Source organism: Prionailurus bengalensis, chromosome D2, assembly GCF_016509475.1.
Source record: "Prionailurus bengalensis isolate Pbe53 chromosome D2, Fcat_Pben_1.1_paternal_pri, whole genome shotgun sequence".
NCBI classification, from domain to species: Eukaryota; Metazoa; Chordata; class Mammalia; order Carnivora; family Felidae; genus Prionailurus; species Prionailurus bengalensis.
Window position 1 is genome coordinate 39,570,579 of NC_057351.1, and position 16,643 is coordinate 39,587,221.

The 16,643-nt window shown below is 47.4% G+C and overlaps 1 protein-coding gene across 1 annotated transcript in view; it reads left to right on the top strand.

Moving 5' to 3' along the window:
• The window catches only part of SH2D4B (SH2 domain containing 4B), a 61,473-nt gene that overhangs the window by 11,433 nt on the left and 33,397 nt on the right, over window positions 1–16,643 (top strand). Inside the window, exons 3-4 of the mRNA XM_043596735.1 lie at window positions 5,119–5,266; window positions 16,272–16,488. Of these exons, the coding sequence (XP_043452670.1) occupies window positions 5,119–5,266; window positions 16,272–16,488 (365 nt within the window). The remainder of the gene's footprint in view (window positions 1–5,118; window positions 5,267–16,271; window positions 16,489–16,643) is intronic.

The window sequence follows — 16,643 nt, forward strand, 5'->3', positions numbered from 1 at the left end:
TCAGGGATAGCATTAGGTCCTGTGGCTGAGACACTTCATCCCTCTGCAGATGGCTTCTCAGCCAATATCTTCAGCTGAACTTGCCCTGAAGCCCAGGCACATGCATCCTGCTGCTAACGGCAGGCCTCTGGGGACGTCAGATGGCTTCTCGAACTCATCAAAGATAGCATTTTCACTTTTCTTCTTTCAAACACGGTAGATGATTCTGTACTCAAACATGGCAAACCCATTTGCACTGCTGGCCCTATTGTGTGTGTGGTTTTTCTCTGCCCGGAAATTTCTTTTCCCCAGTACTTACTTACCAATATTCTTCCTTATTGTTCGGTTATCAGATCACATTGTCCCTCCTAGGAGGGCTTCTGGTCACACAGCCTAAAGTAGCTTCCTAAATTCTGTCACTTACCCTGTTTTAATTCTTTGCACACTGTTTATTATTCTCTGGCATTTCCTGATTTTTATTTGTCTGGTGTGTTTCACGCACTGGAAGGTGAGCTCTGAGGGTGGGGCCTGTGTGCGTCATGCCCATGGCTGTGTCCCCAGAGCCCACAGCCCGATGCCGGCCTGAGCCTCTAGGTGCTTTGTGTTTGGTGAGTCACTACATGAAGCCACTTGCCTTCTTTTGCCCTAATTCCCAACTCTTGAGAGTGGCTCATTTGGAAGTGGAAATTTTATTCTTTAGGATTAAAAAATGGATTTGAATTAGTGGAAAAAACCTTAATCTATACCATTTCAGAAGAAACAAAAAACTTTGTCTTTATTAATGAGGGATTAAAACTCAGTTATCTTTTTTTTTTCTCTTGTTGATCCATTAAAATAGTAGCAAAGGACCGAGGAAGTTCTAAAGCACAAGGAGATAGAAGATGAGAAGAGAGAACAGATGAGAAAATATTCACCAGAGTTTGGTTGCCGGGAGGGGGAAGTGGGGAGGGGTTCAGTGGGGCGCCTGCAGGAAGAGGGTGAGTAGGTGAGCTGTATTGGTCTGGATCCACACGGGCTCAGGACCCGGAGGCACCAGGGACTATGGTGAGGGGAGCTCAGACTGGCTCAGTTTCTCTGTGGTGTGGCTGGACCCCCATGTCCCCATTTTCATCCATTTCTTCCAGGCTGCTACATCCCTCCCTCCAAGCGGAAGGAGATGGGGCGCTGGCAGGGGTCCAGAGCTCAGTGTGTCAGGCAGAGTGGAGAGAGCAGGCCAGGGGCAGATGGGAAACAGTAAAGGTCTGAACACGTGCAGTGGGACCTGCAGCCAGGGTTCCCCTAGGATGCACAGGGCCGCAGGTATTTCTGCATGGTGTCTTTGTTTATAATAAATTATTAACTTGAGCCACATAAAATCAGCCTGTTAGCTCTGTTCTGGTGACCTAATCACATGCGATCCTGTGATGAAAATATGGTGCTGCGGGCACCTGGGTGGCTCAGTCAATTAAGTGTCCAACTCTTGATTTTGGCTAAAGTCATGATCTCACAGTTCGCGGGATCAAGCCCCACATCCGGCTCTGTACTGACAGTGCAGAGCCTGCTTGGAATTCTCCTCTCTCTCTGCCCCTCCTTCTCTCTTACTCTCTCTCTCAAAAATAAATAAATAAATAAATAAATAAATAAATAAACAAACATTAAAAAAAAAAAAAAAAAGAAAATACCATGCTAGCTGGCAGGTTTCATCTGCTTGCCAGGTCACCCTCCTGGAACCATGGCCTGGCCATCAGGCTCCAGGATGCCTCCATAAATGAATCCTGGAGCCCCTATGGGCATATGGTTAACACCTTTCACGAAGGAAGGGTCAGAGAGCACCGAGGGGGAGAAATGGAGACTAGGGCTCATGCAGGAGCCGGTCTGGACTTGGAGTACCTTACCTGGATTCCACTGCTGCCCCTGCGAATCCTGGGAGGACTCTGTGGCCATTCCTGGGGGGGACCTGAGAGGGATGTTTGCAAAGAAGACATTTCAAAGCATGGTGTTCCTATGAAATATGAGGTGTGGGCCATGGGTTCTGCTTGCTAGGGTCTAAGAGCTGTCCTGCCTGCAGCCTGCCTCCCCCACAGACTTCTGGTATACCACTCAGGTAGGATAATCTCCGAGAAAGGACTTCTAGATACTTGAACGTTCCCCAGCGAAATGGCTGATTCCTTGTCCATTCATCCTAGAGTGGAGCCCACCTCTCAAAGAAGTCCTGTCTATATACTGAGTCTCTGTGTAGTTATTTTCTCTCTTGAATATGAATAGACAGCCAGGAAACATCAGACATCTGAGGAAAGCCTCCAACACGAATGACAAGCATCACATAAAACACACTTTAAAGAAAATAAAAAACAAAAAACAGAGGAACTAGATCTAAATCAGAATATAGGGGAGAAAAAGCTCTAACATCCTCAGAGATGAAACATTACTCTCATAACAGGGATGAAACCAGAACAGGGTGCAATGAAGCCAAAAGAACGACCAAAGAATAAGAAGGAGGGCTTGGGGATTACAAATGCAGTGCTTGAAATAAAAAATGTGGTAGCAGATTTAGACAAGAAAGTCAGTGAAATCAACCAGGAAGTAGAACAGCAAAGACAGGAGACGGAAAATAAGAGAGAAATGATAAGGCACCAAGAGGATCAAGTCAAGGAGTCCAGCATTTGACAAACAGGAGTTCTAGAAAGAAAAACAGTGAGAGGAGAAGAAATTATCCAAGAAATTCTAAGCCAAGGTGTGTTAGACTGGAAAGATCTGAGACTTCAGGCAGAAAGTTACCTGAGTGCCTGGCACAGTCAATGGAAGAAAATCGCCACCAAGGCACATCATGTAACTACGTTCAGAATGTCAGCAATAAAGAGAAAAATTAATATCTCATGCAGAAGATTAAGAATCCGAGTGGCAGTCCTGGATACTAGGAGGTAAAGTCTTCTAAATTCTGCTTTAGGAAAATGATTTTTAATTAAATTCTATGCTCAGCCAAATGAGCTGTTATATCTGAGGGCAGCATATAGATGTTTTCAGCTAAGACTCAGTGAGTGTCTCTCTGTGCGTCCATAGCTGAGAAGTCCTGTTGCTGCCAAATGACGAAGGGGCCAGAAAAAGAACAAGGAACAAAGAAACAAGGGCTTCAACTCAGGGAGGGCTGAGAAAGGAGTCCCTGGTGGGTGGACAGACAGGAGACTCCGGTAACAACCAGTTGAGTTGGGAGAAAAAGGGAGGCTGGCATCTGGGGGCAGTGATGATCCTGGAAAAACAATAACTGCTGTTTATCTGTTATAATAATAAACACAGTGGGGCACCTGGGTGGCTCAGTTGGATAAGCGTCCGGCTTCGGCTCAGGTCATGATCTCACGGTTCGTGAGTTCAAGCCCCGCATCGGGCCCTCTGCTGTCAGCAAAGAGCCTGCTTCAGATCCTCTGTCCCTCTCTCTCTCTCTCTCTCTCTCTCTCTCTCTCTCTGCCCCTCCCCAACTAGTGCTCTCTCTCTCTCTGTCTCAAATAAATAAACATTTAAAAAAATCTTTAAGAAATAATAAACACAGAGAAAGATCTACCACAGGTCTTAGAGAAGTTTGGGAAAACTCAATATTCAACTTCAGGATAAAACAATTATAAACTCAGGAAAGAAACAGCCATCATACTATCATGTTTTACTAAATATAAGATGCCATTATTAGTTAAGTAACGACTTGTCAATCATCATTTTAGGAAGAAAGAAAAAACCGTTGCCCATGAAAAAGGCAGACTGTAGGTTGTGAGACATATACCCACGTTTCAGAGATTGTGTTAGAAGGCTAAAGAACATCACAGCGCCCCACTCCGGCTTTGCGGTGAGCCATATTTAGTCTGACCCATTGATTTCACCACAGAGAGTGATGTCGACATTGTGAGGATGAAGAGAGGGAAAGTGCGGGTGTGTTCCTGTGTGAGAAACATTAGTGCTAAATAGTCATGAAGCAAAAATGAAAGGCAGTAGTTTAATGCCTAGAATTGATACATCAAAATATTAGCCGCATTAGGCAGACAGAGATGTAACCACACGAAGGAGCAGCCAAAATAAGGGAGAATGGTGGCCTCTGGGCACTGGGGAAGGGTGGGGTAGGTTGGGGTGAAGGGGTTTGGAGACTTGCCGGTTTTTATTGTATTAAAAAAATTTTTTTTTAAATGTATATTTGAGAGAGAGAGAGAGAGAGAGAGAGGACAAAGACAGCTTGAGAGGGGGAGGGGCAAAAAGACGGAGACAGAATCCGGAGCAGGCTCCAGGCTCGTAGCTGTGAGCTATCAGCACAGAGCCAGATGCAGGACTCGAACCCACAAGCAATGGGATCATGACCTGAGCCGAAGTCGTATGCTTAACCAACTGAGCCACCCCCAGGCTCCCTGAGACTTGGTGGTTTTATTCCATTTATGTATGTATGTATGTATGTTTATTTTTGAAAGACAGAGAGAGACAGAGCGTGAGCAGAGGAGGGGAGAGAGAGAGAGGGAGGCACAGACTTCAAAGCAGGCTCCAGGCTCTGAGCTGTCAGCACAGAGACTAAGGTGGGGATTGAACTCAGAAACCGTGACATCGTGACCCTAGCGGAAGTCAGATGCTTAACCGACTGAGCCACCCAGGCACCCCATAGACTGGCTGGTTGTTTAAATGAGCCTTTGGCATATAATGCACGTTTGACCAAAGGTAGAGGAAAATACACACACGCACGCACACACACACACACACACACACACAGCCCTTTTGGAGATTAAAAGAGGGACAACAATTGCAGAAGTGGGGCAACCCTGCTTGTCTCTGAAATACCTTATTCGGACATAAGGTTAGGACATGGTCCTATCCTGCTTCACTGGCCCCCAGGAAGACTGGTACTTACCCGCCTTTCCCCGCTCAATGCAAGATGGCCCAGCGTCCCCTTTTCTTTGCAGAAAGCCTTAGAGTCTACACATTGTTCCATGTGTTTTTACCCATTTGATCCTTCCCGCTGCCTGGATTAGGCCTAACGAACTGTTGCCATTTCTGCCTCAGAGCCGGAAACTGAGCCGCCGCCACCTGCCGGGCCGGCCCACCCCGCCCCGCCGCGCGACGGCTCAGCCCTGCTCAGCCGCACAGGGGCGCTTCTCTCTCGTGACCTCACGCCCCTCTGTCCCCATGATATTTTAGAGGAAAGAGGAAGAGGAGCGGAAGCGGGGAGAGGAGCAGATTCGCCTCCAGGAAGAGCAGAGGGCGAAAGAACTCTACTGGACCCTGAAGCAGGCCCAGCTGCAGAGCCACGCCAGCGAGAAGGAGGAGCGCGAGTGGGAGGAGCAGCGTGAGTACTCGGGCCTGCCTCCCCGCCCACCCTCCTCCCATTTGTGTCCGTGCTCCGTCCTCCTTCCGGTTAGCTAGCGCGCGCGGCCCACACGCCTTTAGCCGGGGCCACCCACGCGCGCGGCCCTGCAGAGGACCCAGAGGGTAAGGGCTCTCTGCCTAGGGGGAGATTTCTTACACTAAAAAACGAAACCCTACATTTACTGAGCCACCAGTACTTCACTGGCCAAGCCCTGGGCATCCAGATATGAGGGTTCATGGTGCTTATCTTGGAGGGACTCATGGGCCAGACTCACAGGCGACGGGCTTGGAGCGGGAAAGTAGCACGTACTGCTGGAACAGAGAGTGGGGATCCTGGCGGGCTTCCAGACGCAGCATTACGGAGTGGAGCTTGATGGGGGGCACAGGAACAACTGAGGCAAACAAGTGGAGGAGGGAGAGGGTGCAGGAGATGGAGACCCCAGCAGGTGTAAAGGCATGATGACCAGAGTGTGGGGTGCTCAGGAGGGTGGAGATGTACGGGGGTGGCGAAAAGGCTTGGAGGCTGTCGGTGGCGAGAAGTTAGGTGGGAGAGGGAAGGCGGGACCAGATTTGCAAGGTGGTGTTTCAGTATGTGCTCGGGGTTCGTTTGAATCAGGTCTGGTGTCACATGCAGATGTGGAGATGTGGATCTTGCAGGAGGAAGTTTTTACTCGAGGGGGCGGGGCTACGTGGGGAAGGCCTGGGGCCAGTCAGGAGGCGGTGGGAGCCAGGGGACAGTGTGGGCCAGAGCCTTTGCTGTGGTTTGCTTGGGAAAGGGAGGGTCAGGCAGGGTAAGCAGGTTTAGGATTGGCGGGCTTGAATAATTTCTGCAGTCTCTGGGGCATAGGGGCTGTCTCTGGTTGCCTGACACCTGGCCCTGGGGTGATGGGGGCATGTGGATAGTGACCCAGAGTATAAGAACTAGATAAAGGAAATGGTTGGGATGTAGGTTTTTGATTGGCTGGTTTATAAATCACTGATTGTGATTGTGATTTGATTGGCTGGTTTACAAAGGCACACTTGCACGTGAGCCCTTTAGTATCTTTGGGACTTGGCGAACTCTGGGAGGGGCAGTCCCTCTGGGCTCAGGTGTGAAAACATCAAAAACTATGGAAAATAAAAAGGCATGGTTCATGCAGGTGGACAGTGGGAAGCATCCAGAAGTGGGCTTGGGAGTGAGAGGGAGGAGGCGGCTGTTGCCGAGTTACACATTAGAGATGATTGGAACCAGGGCCGCAGCAGGGAGAGCGGAGATGTGGGGTGACTTCTACTCGCCAGCCCTCTGGTCCTCAGGCTTTTCTCAACCACATGCCAGAGTCCTCAGACAGACCTTAAAAAAATGGAAATACAATTCACATGACATAAAATTCACCGTCCTAAGGTGTACAATTCAGTGACTTTTAGTATACTCGCTACGTTGTACAGCCTTCACCACTATTAGTTCCAGAACATTTCGTCACTGCAAAGAGGAACTCTGTACACATTGGTTATTCCTTCTCTTGCCATGCCTCTGGAAACCACTGATGTAATTTCTGTCCTTATGCCTTCGCCTATTACAGATATTTCATATACATTGAATCATGCGTTACCTGGCCTTCTGTGTCCGACCTCTTTCATTCAGCGTGCTTTCAAGTCCAGCCATGCTGTAGTTTGGGTCAGTACTTCATTCCTTTTTGTGGTGGAATAAAATTGGAATGTAGGCATGTGCCACCATGTTGTTTATCCATTTGTTAGCTGATGGACCTTTGGGTTATTTCTACTCTTTGGCTATTATGAATAATGTTGCTGTGAACATTGGTGGGTTTTTGTGTGCACATATTTTTCCGTTCTCTTGGGAGTGGAATTTCTAGGTCATATGGTAACTATGTTTAGCATTTAGGGTAACTGCCATACTGTTTTCCAAAGTGACTGTACCATTTTACATTTCCACAAGCAGTATATGAGGGTGCTAGTTTCTTCCCATCTTTGCCAATGCTTGGTATCTTTTGTCTTTTTTCTTTAATTTTTTAAACGTTTATTCATTTTAAAAAATTTTTAATGTTTATTTATTTTTGAGAGAGAGTGAGTGCTGGGGAAGGGCATAGAGAGAGGGAGACACAGAATCCGAGGCAGGCTCCAGCTCCAAGCTGCCCAGAGCCCGATGTGGGACTTGAACTCACAAACTATGAGATCATGACCTGAGCCAAAGTCGGACGCTTAACCGAGTGAGCCAGCCAGATGTCCCCGTTTATTTATTTTTTGAGAGACAGAGCATGAATGGGGCAGGGTGAGGGGCAGAGAGAGAGGGAGATACTGAATCTGAAGCAGGCTCCAGGCTCTGAGCGGTCAATGCAGAGCCTGACGCGGGGCTCGAACTCACAAACCATGAGATCATGACCTGAGACGAAGTCGCCTGCTTAACTGAGCCACCTAGGCACCCCTGGTCTTTTTGATAATAGACATTCTAACAGGTGTGAGGTGACACCTCATTGTGTCATTTGATTTGCATTTCCCTGGTGATTAATGATGTCGAGCACTTTTTCACGTACCTGTTGGCCATCTGAATATCTTTTTGAAAAAAAATATCTGTTCAGGTCCTTTGCCTATTTTTAAATTGGGTTATTTGTTTTGGCTAATCGAGTTGCATGGGTTCCTATATATCTTGAATATTAACCCCTTATTAGGTATGTGGTTTACAAAGATTTTTGCCTATTCCACAGGCTGCCTTTTAATTTTGTTGATGGCTTCCTTTGCTGTGCAGAAGCTTTTCGAATGGATGTAATCCCACCTGTTTAATTTTGCTTTTGGTGTCATATCCAAAATATCATCGCCAAGACCAATGTCAAGGAACTTTTTTCCTAGGTTTTCTTCCAGGTGTTTTACAGTTTCAGGTCTTACATTTAAGCTTTTAATCCATTTTGAGGTGATTTTTGTGTATCCTGTGAGATAAAGGTTCAATTTCATTCTTTTCTAGTAGCTGTCCACTTTTCCTTGCACCTTTTATTAAAGAGACTATCCTTGCCCATTATGGATTCTTAGTGCCTTTGTTGAAAATTAGTTGAGTATATATGCATAAGTTTATTTGTGAACTCTACATTCTTTTCCATTGGTCTGTGTGTCTTTTTATGTCAGTACTATACTGTTTTGATTTCTATAGCTTTGTAATATAACTTGAAATCATGAAGTGAGATACTTCTGGCTTTGTTCTTCTTGCTGAAGATTGCTTTAGCTATTGAAATCTTTTGTGGTTCCATACGAATTTTAGGATTATTTTTTTCTATTTCTGTGAAAAATGCCATTGGAATTTTAATAGGGATTGTTTTGAATCTGTACATTGCTTTGAGTAGTATATTTATTTTAACAATATTAATTCTTCCAGTCTATGAACACAGGATAAATCTTTCCATTTGTTTGTGTCTTCTTCAATTTCTTTCCTCAATGTCGTATAGTTTTTAGTGTACAGGTCTTTTGCCCCCTTGGTTAAATTTATTTCTAGTATTTTGTTCTTTTTTTTTTCTTTTCTTTCCAAGCTTTTATTTAAATTCCAGTTAGTTAACATGTAGTGTAATCTTAGTTTCAGGTGTAGAATTTAGTGATTCATCACTTACATACAACACCCAGTGCTCATCCCAACAAGTGCCCTCCTTAATCCCCATTGCCTGTTTCATGCACCCTGATGCTATTGTCAATGGGGTTGTTTTATTATTATTTTTTTGCTGATTCACTGTTAGTGCATAGAAACACAACTGACATTTGTATGTTGATTTTGTATCCCGCCATTTTAATTTGTTTATTAGTTCTAACAATTTTTGGGTAAAATTATTAGGGTTTTCTATGTGCGAGGTCATGCCGCCTGCAAACAGAGATAGTTTTACTCCTTCCTTTCTGATTTGGATGCCTTTTATTATTTTTTTCTTGCCTAATTATTCTGGCTAGAACTTCCAGCATTATGGTGAATAAAAGTGGTGACAGTGGGCATTCTTGTCTTGCTTCTGATCTTAGAGCAAAAGCTTTCAACCATACACTGGGGCTTATGAGGTTAGTTATGGGCTTGTCATATATGGCTTTTATTATGAGGTACATTCTTTCTATCCCCAATTTCTTGAGAGTGTTTATCATGAAAAGATGCTGAGTTTTGTGAAATGCATTTTCTGCATCTACTGAGATGATCATGTGATTTTTATTCTTTTTGTTACTGTGGTGTGTCAGAGTTATTGATTTGCCGCTATTGAGCCATCCTTGTATCCCAGAATACATCCCACTTGATCGCGGTGTATAGAGCATTTGGAAAGGCCTCCATGGAGGAAATGGCATTTGGTTTGGGGAAAACGGAGAGGTAAAGAAGGCAGGGAAGGGCATCACAGCAGCACTGAGCAAAAGCAAGGTCATCATCATATGCATAGGGCACGGCACATGTTCTAAATCGGCTGCAGCCTGGGGTTCCTGGTGAACAATGACGAGAATGAGGCTAGAAAGGGAAGATAGGCAAGAGCTAAAGAACAATTCATTTAGATTCAGAACGGAAGAAGAGAGGGGAGAAACAAGAAGGCGGGACAAAGGTTTATACTGAAAATATGGTGAACAGTTACAGGGTGAAGTCACATGAGGCTACTCTAGTGTGGGAAGGGGAGGAGCCCTGGACTGGGAGCCCCACCCCAGCTCTGCCACTGGCTAGGGTGACTGTGGACCAAGTTCGTGCTCAGTTGCTCAGTTTCTGTTTTGTACAGTGGGGACATCCGTGTTGAGTTGAGGCTTGTTGGGAGGGTAAAGGGAGAGGGAGGATGTGTCACTCAGGAGCGTTTCTCTTCTGGTAGTGACACGATGAGGTGGACCGTTATGGGCTGGGCTGGTGTTTCCTTGGGGATGGAGACAGGAGATTCTCTGGCTCAAGTGCTGCCCGATTGCTAATTAATGTACAGCGTGGCAGCGGAAAATGGAAAACCCTCCAAAAGACAGAGGAAAGGTGATAATTCAGGTCCCCTGATTTTGGTTCCCTATTTTATGCTTTCTTGAAGAATGATGTGCTAAACTCTGGAGCCTGTCATTCAAAACCAGCAAAGCCGTTCTGCACTCAATTAATTTAATATGAGAGATTATGGTGGGCCATTAATCTCCTGGGAGCAGCAGTTTTTGATAAAACACCTAAATTAAATTCTCCAAGTTAGAGGAAAAAGGGCATTGTTTCCTTTAGTATCACTAGAATACGAAGTTAGTTGTTCAGTTCAAATAGCAGAGCAGGCTCTGGCTTCTGAGAAGCTCTGAATATTCCAGGCAGAAATTCATTTAATTATGTCTCAACTGTGAACTTGCAGGCATGTGGAGTTAGGTGATGTCTAGCTGCCCAGAGATTTGGAGACAAGCTAGCATGACTTGGTGAATGATACACTTTCCAAAAATTGGAGCTGTGTTCTTCTTTACCCCTCTCCTCCCTCCTTGAACCGTGTGATTCTGGTGTGACCCTTAACACACGATCTGTGCTCTGCTTGGCTCCCCCCTTGCCAGGGTGTGGTCAGAACTGAGGGAGAAACTGTGTGCTCAGGCCCAGTATGGAGTCCAATTACGTTGGTTCCCTTCTCTTTGCCCATAGACAGGAGACTGCTCTGGAGTCTGGGTTTCATGTGGGTGATTCTAAAATGCTGTGTGCTTGAGACAGGCAGAACCCACAGGGGTTTGAGGAGACGCAGTGCGGTCTGGAGATGGGGTGGGGCTGGAAGGAAAAGATAACACAGAAGAAGGGCCTGTCCTATCTACTCATGGGATGGGAAATTATGCAATGTCTCTTTGGATGTAACCAGTTAGAGCTGTTTTTCATGCTCTGAGTGCCAAATGTTTTTGGTTTTACAACTTAGAATAGTGCCAGCCTGAGTCTCCACATGCCTGATTCATATCCTGCTTGGGGTTCCCTCTTCTCTTGAATTGCTCAAGAATCCCTGGGGGCTTTCTTTTGTCCCAAAGCAGAGTCATCCCCAGGTTTACCCTGGCCTTAAGGAACCCCTGAAATTACTTCTGGTGGCCGCAGGGGGTCACTGTTGGCAGCCATCAAGAATCAGCAGGACAATGGTGGGTGGTGACCTCAGAAGACTTGAGTCAGGGTGGAGAGAGGTCTTCTTCCCTTGGCCACGTTTAGCTGGGGGTGAGCCTCACTTTCTTTGTCCCCAACCCCTGGATACCAACATTCTCCTTTTTGCTGTGTATTTAACTATTGTAAGTACCATGCGTGGAATATCAGTGGAATCATATGATGTCCTTTTGTGTCTGGCTTATTCACTTAGCATAATGTCTTAAAGATTCGTCCACATTGTAGCAGGTATTGGAATTCCCTTCTTTTAAAAAATTTTTTTAAAAAATGTTTTATTATTTATTTGAGAGAGAGAGAGAGAGAGAGAGAGAGAGACAGAGTGTGAGCAGGGGAGGGGCAGAGAGAGAAGCAGACACAGAACTAGAAGCAGGCTCCAGGCTCTGAGCTGTCAGCACAGAGCCTGATGTGGGGCTCAAACTCACAAACCATGAGATCATTACCTGAGCCGAAGTTGGATGCTCAGGCGTCCCAAGGAATTCGCTTCTTTTTAAAGGCTGAATAATATTCCACTGCATATATATATATATATATATATATATATATATATATATGCATATATGTATATACACACAAACACACACATACCATACTTCGGTTATCTCTTTGTCCTTTGATGAACATTTGGGTTGTTTCCACCTTCTGGCTATTGTGAATCATGCTTCTATGAATATTGCTGTACAAAAATTTGTTTCAACCCCTACTTTCAATTCTTTTGGGTATATATCCAGAAGATTGTATGGCAATTGTACGTTTAATTTTTCTGGACCTGCCATACCATTTTCCACAGCAGCTGCACCATTTTTCATTTCCACCAACAATGCACGAAGGTTCCACTCTCTCCATATCCTTGTCAACACTTGTTTACTGTTTTTTTCTAACTAAAAAAATTAAAAACAAAAGAGCTACCCTGATGCGTGTGAAGTGGTGTCTTATTGTGGTTAGTCTATTGTTTGATACCTCGATTCAGCCTTTCTCCTGAAGTCCTCGGTGTTTTCACACTGTTCCAGCCATCCATACATTGTTACTGTGACATGAGCCTCAGTTTCCCATTAGCAGAAGGAGAAAGGAGACCACGGATCTTACCTTGGAAGTAAGAATGGCCATGGTCACCCTTTGTTCTGTGTGTGGAGCAGGCCTCGCAGTGCCTGTTGGCCAGGCCCATGGGGCGTCACCTTGGGCTGGGACATGGGCTGTGGGAGGAAGAAGCAGGTGTCTTGGTGTGGGTCCTCACCTCTGCAGTGGGTCTGCCAGGCCACGGGGAGAGTCTGATACTTGCTGGCTCAGGGCAGAAAATGCCTGTGGCTCCTCATGTGAGTTTGAGTTATTTTCACTGGGTTAGAAGAAAAATACCCCGTGGGTTCTGGCTGAGGGTTTTCTGTGGCAGATTCCTGGGATACAGTCTGAATTCATTCCTGATTCTGAGAAGGAACTGAAGCAATCCCTCAGGAGTTCAAAGTGGAATTTAGGGTAAGCTGCTTGACCCAGAGAGGATTCCCCATGATCGGCCAGCAAGGGTGCCCCCTCCTGGACTGGCCAGGAACTCGGTTTTGGACCTGGCAATTCCAGGGCTGATGAAAAGAAACATTTTAGCTAATACTTAACCATAGTGCTTAATATGTACCTGACATGGTTTTAAGTGGCTTACCTTATGAGCTCTCTGGATCCTCATGACAACGTTATGAGGTAGGGACTGTTATTATCTCCATTTAATTTATGACAGAATGCAGGCCCAGGGCGATTAAGTAACTGGTCCCACGTCACACAGCTGGTAAGTGAAGCTGGGATCTGAATCTAGGCACCCTGGCTCCAGACTCAGGCTTCGAGAGATTTGAAGAAAGGATCAAAGCCAGGGGCCTGATTTAGTCAGACATCGCTTTTCCAGGACACTTCATAGTTTATAGTGTTTTTATATGTTTCATTTACTCTCCACGACAACTCTGTGAGGCAGACGTTCGTGTCGTTCTCATTTTGACAGAGGTGGAAACTGAGTCCCAGGGCCGTTCTGGAATTTTCTTAGGGAAGCCAGATGGAGCGTGCCAAAGATGTGCAGAAAAGGGAACCGGTGTATGCCGTTGGTGGGAATATAAATTGGTGCAGCCACTGTGGAGAACAGTGCCAAGGCAGAGCTCCCACTTGCTTCCTGCTTGTGGCTTTGGCCACGTCCTCACCCCTGAGAGCTGTCAGTGCTGCCTTGGCCTTTCTGCGCTGCCCTGGCTGTGTATTCATCACAGTTGGTCTGAGCTGGCTGGGCACAGCCGAGCAGGACAGAGTCTCCAGAGCATGGAAGCCCAGTGGAGCCCAGTGAAGAATGGGGAGGAGCTCAGAAACCATCAGGCTGGGAAAGAAAGTGGGGCAGGCGGGACACTTCTTAAGGGCTGGGGAGGGGAATTTGTCCTTTATCCTGTGTCCAGTGGGAGCCCCTGAAGGCTTTGAGGAAGACAATGGCAGGCTTGAGCTGGCCCTTAGGAGGCTGACTTTAGTCTCTGTGTGTCGAATGGCTCTGGGCCTCACCTGGCTGAGTCCCAAAAGCCCATCTTCCTAGGTTGCCTATGACTTCCTTCTGCAACTTGTCTGTCACTGAGTTTCGCTGTCTGTGTGGGGCTGTAAGCTCTCAAAGGTTGCTGGCTTTTGTAGGGCACCACTGTCTGTGTTTCTTTTGCTGGCTAGTGGCTGCAAAGCCCACGCCTGGGCACCCTGGCCTTGTTTGACCCTCCCACGGCAATGCAAGGCAGGCATCATGGTGTTCCTGGTATCCGGAACTTACAGGTGAGCCAGCTGGGCACCAAACCTAGGATTCTCCCTGGGATGGCTTCTTTCTCTGGAAAACTCCTGTTGATCTTCCCAGATGCTTCCTCTCCTGTGATGGCTGTTGGCTTTCTCGCAGAATATGAGAGCTGCTGTCCCTAAACCCAGACAATGCTTTATTTGTCCCAGACTTCATTGTGTTAGAGATATTTATCTTGTTTTCCCAGGTAGCACCTTGAGGGTCCGGTCTCTTGTTATGTCTGCACCCAGCTCAGAGTTAAATCCTTAACTGGACACAGTCGGCCAAGAATAGGCATTGTCTGTTGGCTGGCACGTATGTATTGTAGGCACTGGACGATAGCCATGGGTAGAGCAGGAGAAATTCCCCACCTGACCTTGTGGGACTCGGCCTACTGGATCCTCTGCATGTGACCTCCACTTCCATAAATACCTTCTGAGGGACAGACTTGATGTGCCCTTCTTTGGATCTGGGGCAACGTTGTTTTTTGTGGGTTTTTTTTTTTTGACATTTATTTATTTTTGATAGACAGTGAGAGACAGAGCGCGAGCAGGGGAGGGTCAGAGAGAGGGGGAGACACAGAATCCGAAGCAGGCTCCAGGCTCCGAGCCGTCAGCCCAGAGCCCGACGTGGGGTTCGAACTCACGGACCGTGAGATCGTGACCCGAGCTGAAGTCGGACGCTCAACAGACTGAGCCACCCAGGCGCCCCTGGGGTAATGTTTTATTTCAAGAAAGGGTCTTTGACAAGTTGAGAGACAAATTTAGAAGTGCTGCCTTTCAGGACAAGGGCTTATTTGTCTTGTGTCCTCCAGGCACTAACAGAACACAGTTCTCTGACGTTGGCAGGTTGTAGGTGTTGGCTACACATGCGTGGAATGATTGGAATTGAAGTAGATTATGGATAAGATTTTACTCTAGGAGGGGAAGGTGACCTTCTCAGGCCCACTCAATTACCAGTCATGCACAATTAGGACACGGCCAGCCCTAAGAGTTCTCTGCAGAAAGAACTAGATGTTAGAGGCAGATAGGGACCTGACAGGATGCATTCAGACTACAAAAGAATTAGCTTGAATTCCAGACCTTGCCTCCAACCGGTTTTGTTCCCTCTCTTGGCATTTTCCCAGCTCTAGGACTCCCTTGTGAGTGTTAGAAGCAGCAACACACAGATGTCTTTCCAAGGCCACTTGGCTGAGACAGGGCCCTGCCTGGAGGAACACAAAAGCCTGGAAGGCTGGAGAGAGGGGCCTCTGGGAGTGACAGAGCTCCCAGAGGATCTTCTCGCCAACACACTCATCAGCTGTCAAGGCCACTGCAAACCAGAGAAGGGGCACCAGGACCGGGATGCCAGTGTTTTTAACAACTCACCCTGTGGTAGCAGAAAGGATGGTTCCTGGCTTGGCCATTGACCCAGCCTGGCAAGTTACTGTCCTAGCATGAGTGGGGGAGGGGCAGAGAGAGAGGGAGACACAGAATCTTAAGCAGGCTCCAGGCTCTGAGCTGTCAGCACAGAGCCCGACGTGGGGCTTGAGCTCATGAACCGTGAGATCACGACCTGAGCTGAAGTCGGCTGCTTCACTGGCTGAGCCACCCAGGTGCCGTGGAGGCTGGGTTTCTGGTGTAGAAATTGTGATGGGCCCTCTTCCCTGGGTGGTTGGGGGAAGTGTCTATAATGAGATATCGCAGGCAAAGCATAGAACCCAGGGCTTGGCACAGAGAAAGCTACAATCAATGTGGGTGATGGTAGTGCTATTTGGAGATGCTGACCACCTTGACAGGTGCCCTTGAGGCTGGGCAGGTGGGCACATGGTTTGAGAGGCTGCTCTAAGCAGGGTACTCCTGGAAGGAAATACGTAGAGAGATGTATATTTCCATCCAAAGTTTGCTTGCTCATTCTGGAACAGAGCCATAGGAACAGGCAGATGACCCTGAAGTGTCACGAGTGTTTCTACCTCCACAGGGACAGGCAAGCCCCGGGCTGCTGGCCAGGGCTGGGCCTGCCCTGCCGTTTCCAAGCTCTGAAGCTCCATGCAGCCCATGTGGGTGAATCCAGGTGAATCGTGGGACTCTGGGTGACTCCCAGGGCTCTGGGCCCAGTCCTGACTTGCTCAGTGTACAGCCTGGGCTGCGGGTCTGGGTAAACATACTCTCTACCCCTTTGCAGTGCGCCGGTCCAAGGCTGCTGATGAAGAGAGGAGTCGCAGAGCCCAGCGCGCCAGGGACGAGTACCGGCGCCACTCGCTCCGTGCCATCCAGAAGGGCACTGTCGCTGGCCTCAGCTCCATGTTCCGAGAGCTTGGCCAGAGCCAGGAGCAGGAGGCCAGACTTGACCACCACCTTCCCGGCCCAGGGCCACCGCCACCCCTTGCCGTACCTGTCAGGTAGGTCTGGGGGACTCTGCAAATGCAGTGTGGCGGGAGGATCCAGTCCTGTCTCTGCTCCAATTGCTGTGAAATTTGGAGCTAGTCATTTCCCCGCTGTGGGCCTCAGTGTCTCAGTCTGCATAATGGGGCAGGAGGGGACAGTGAGGAGTCTG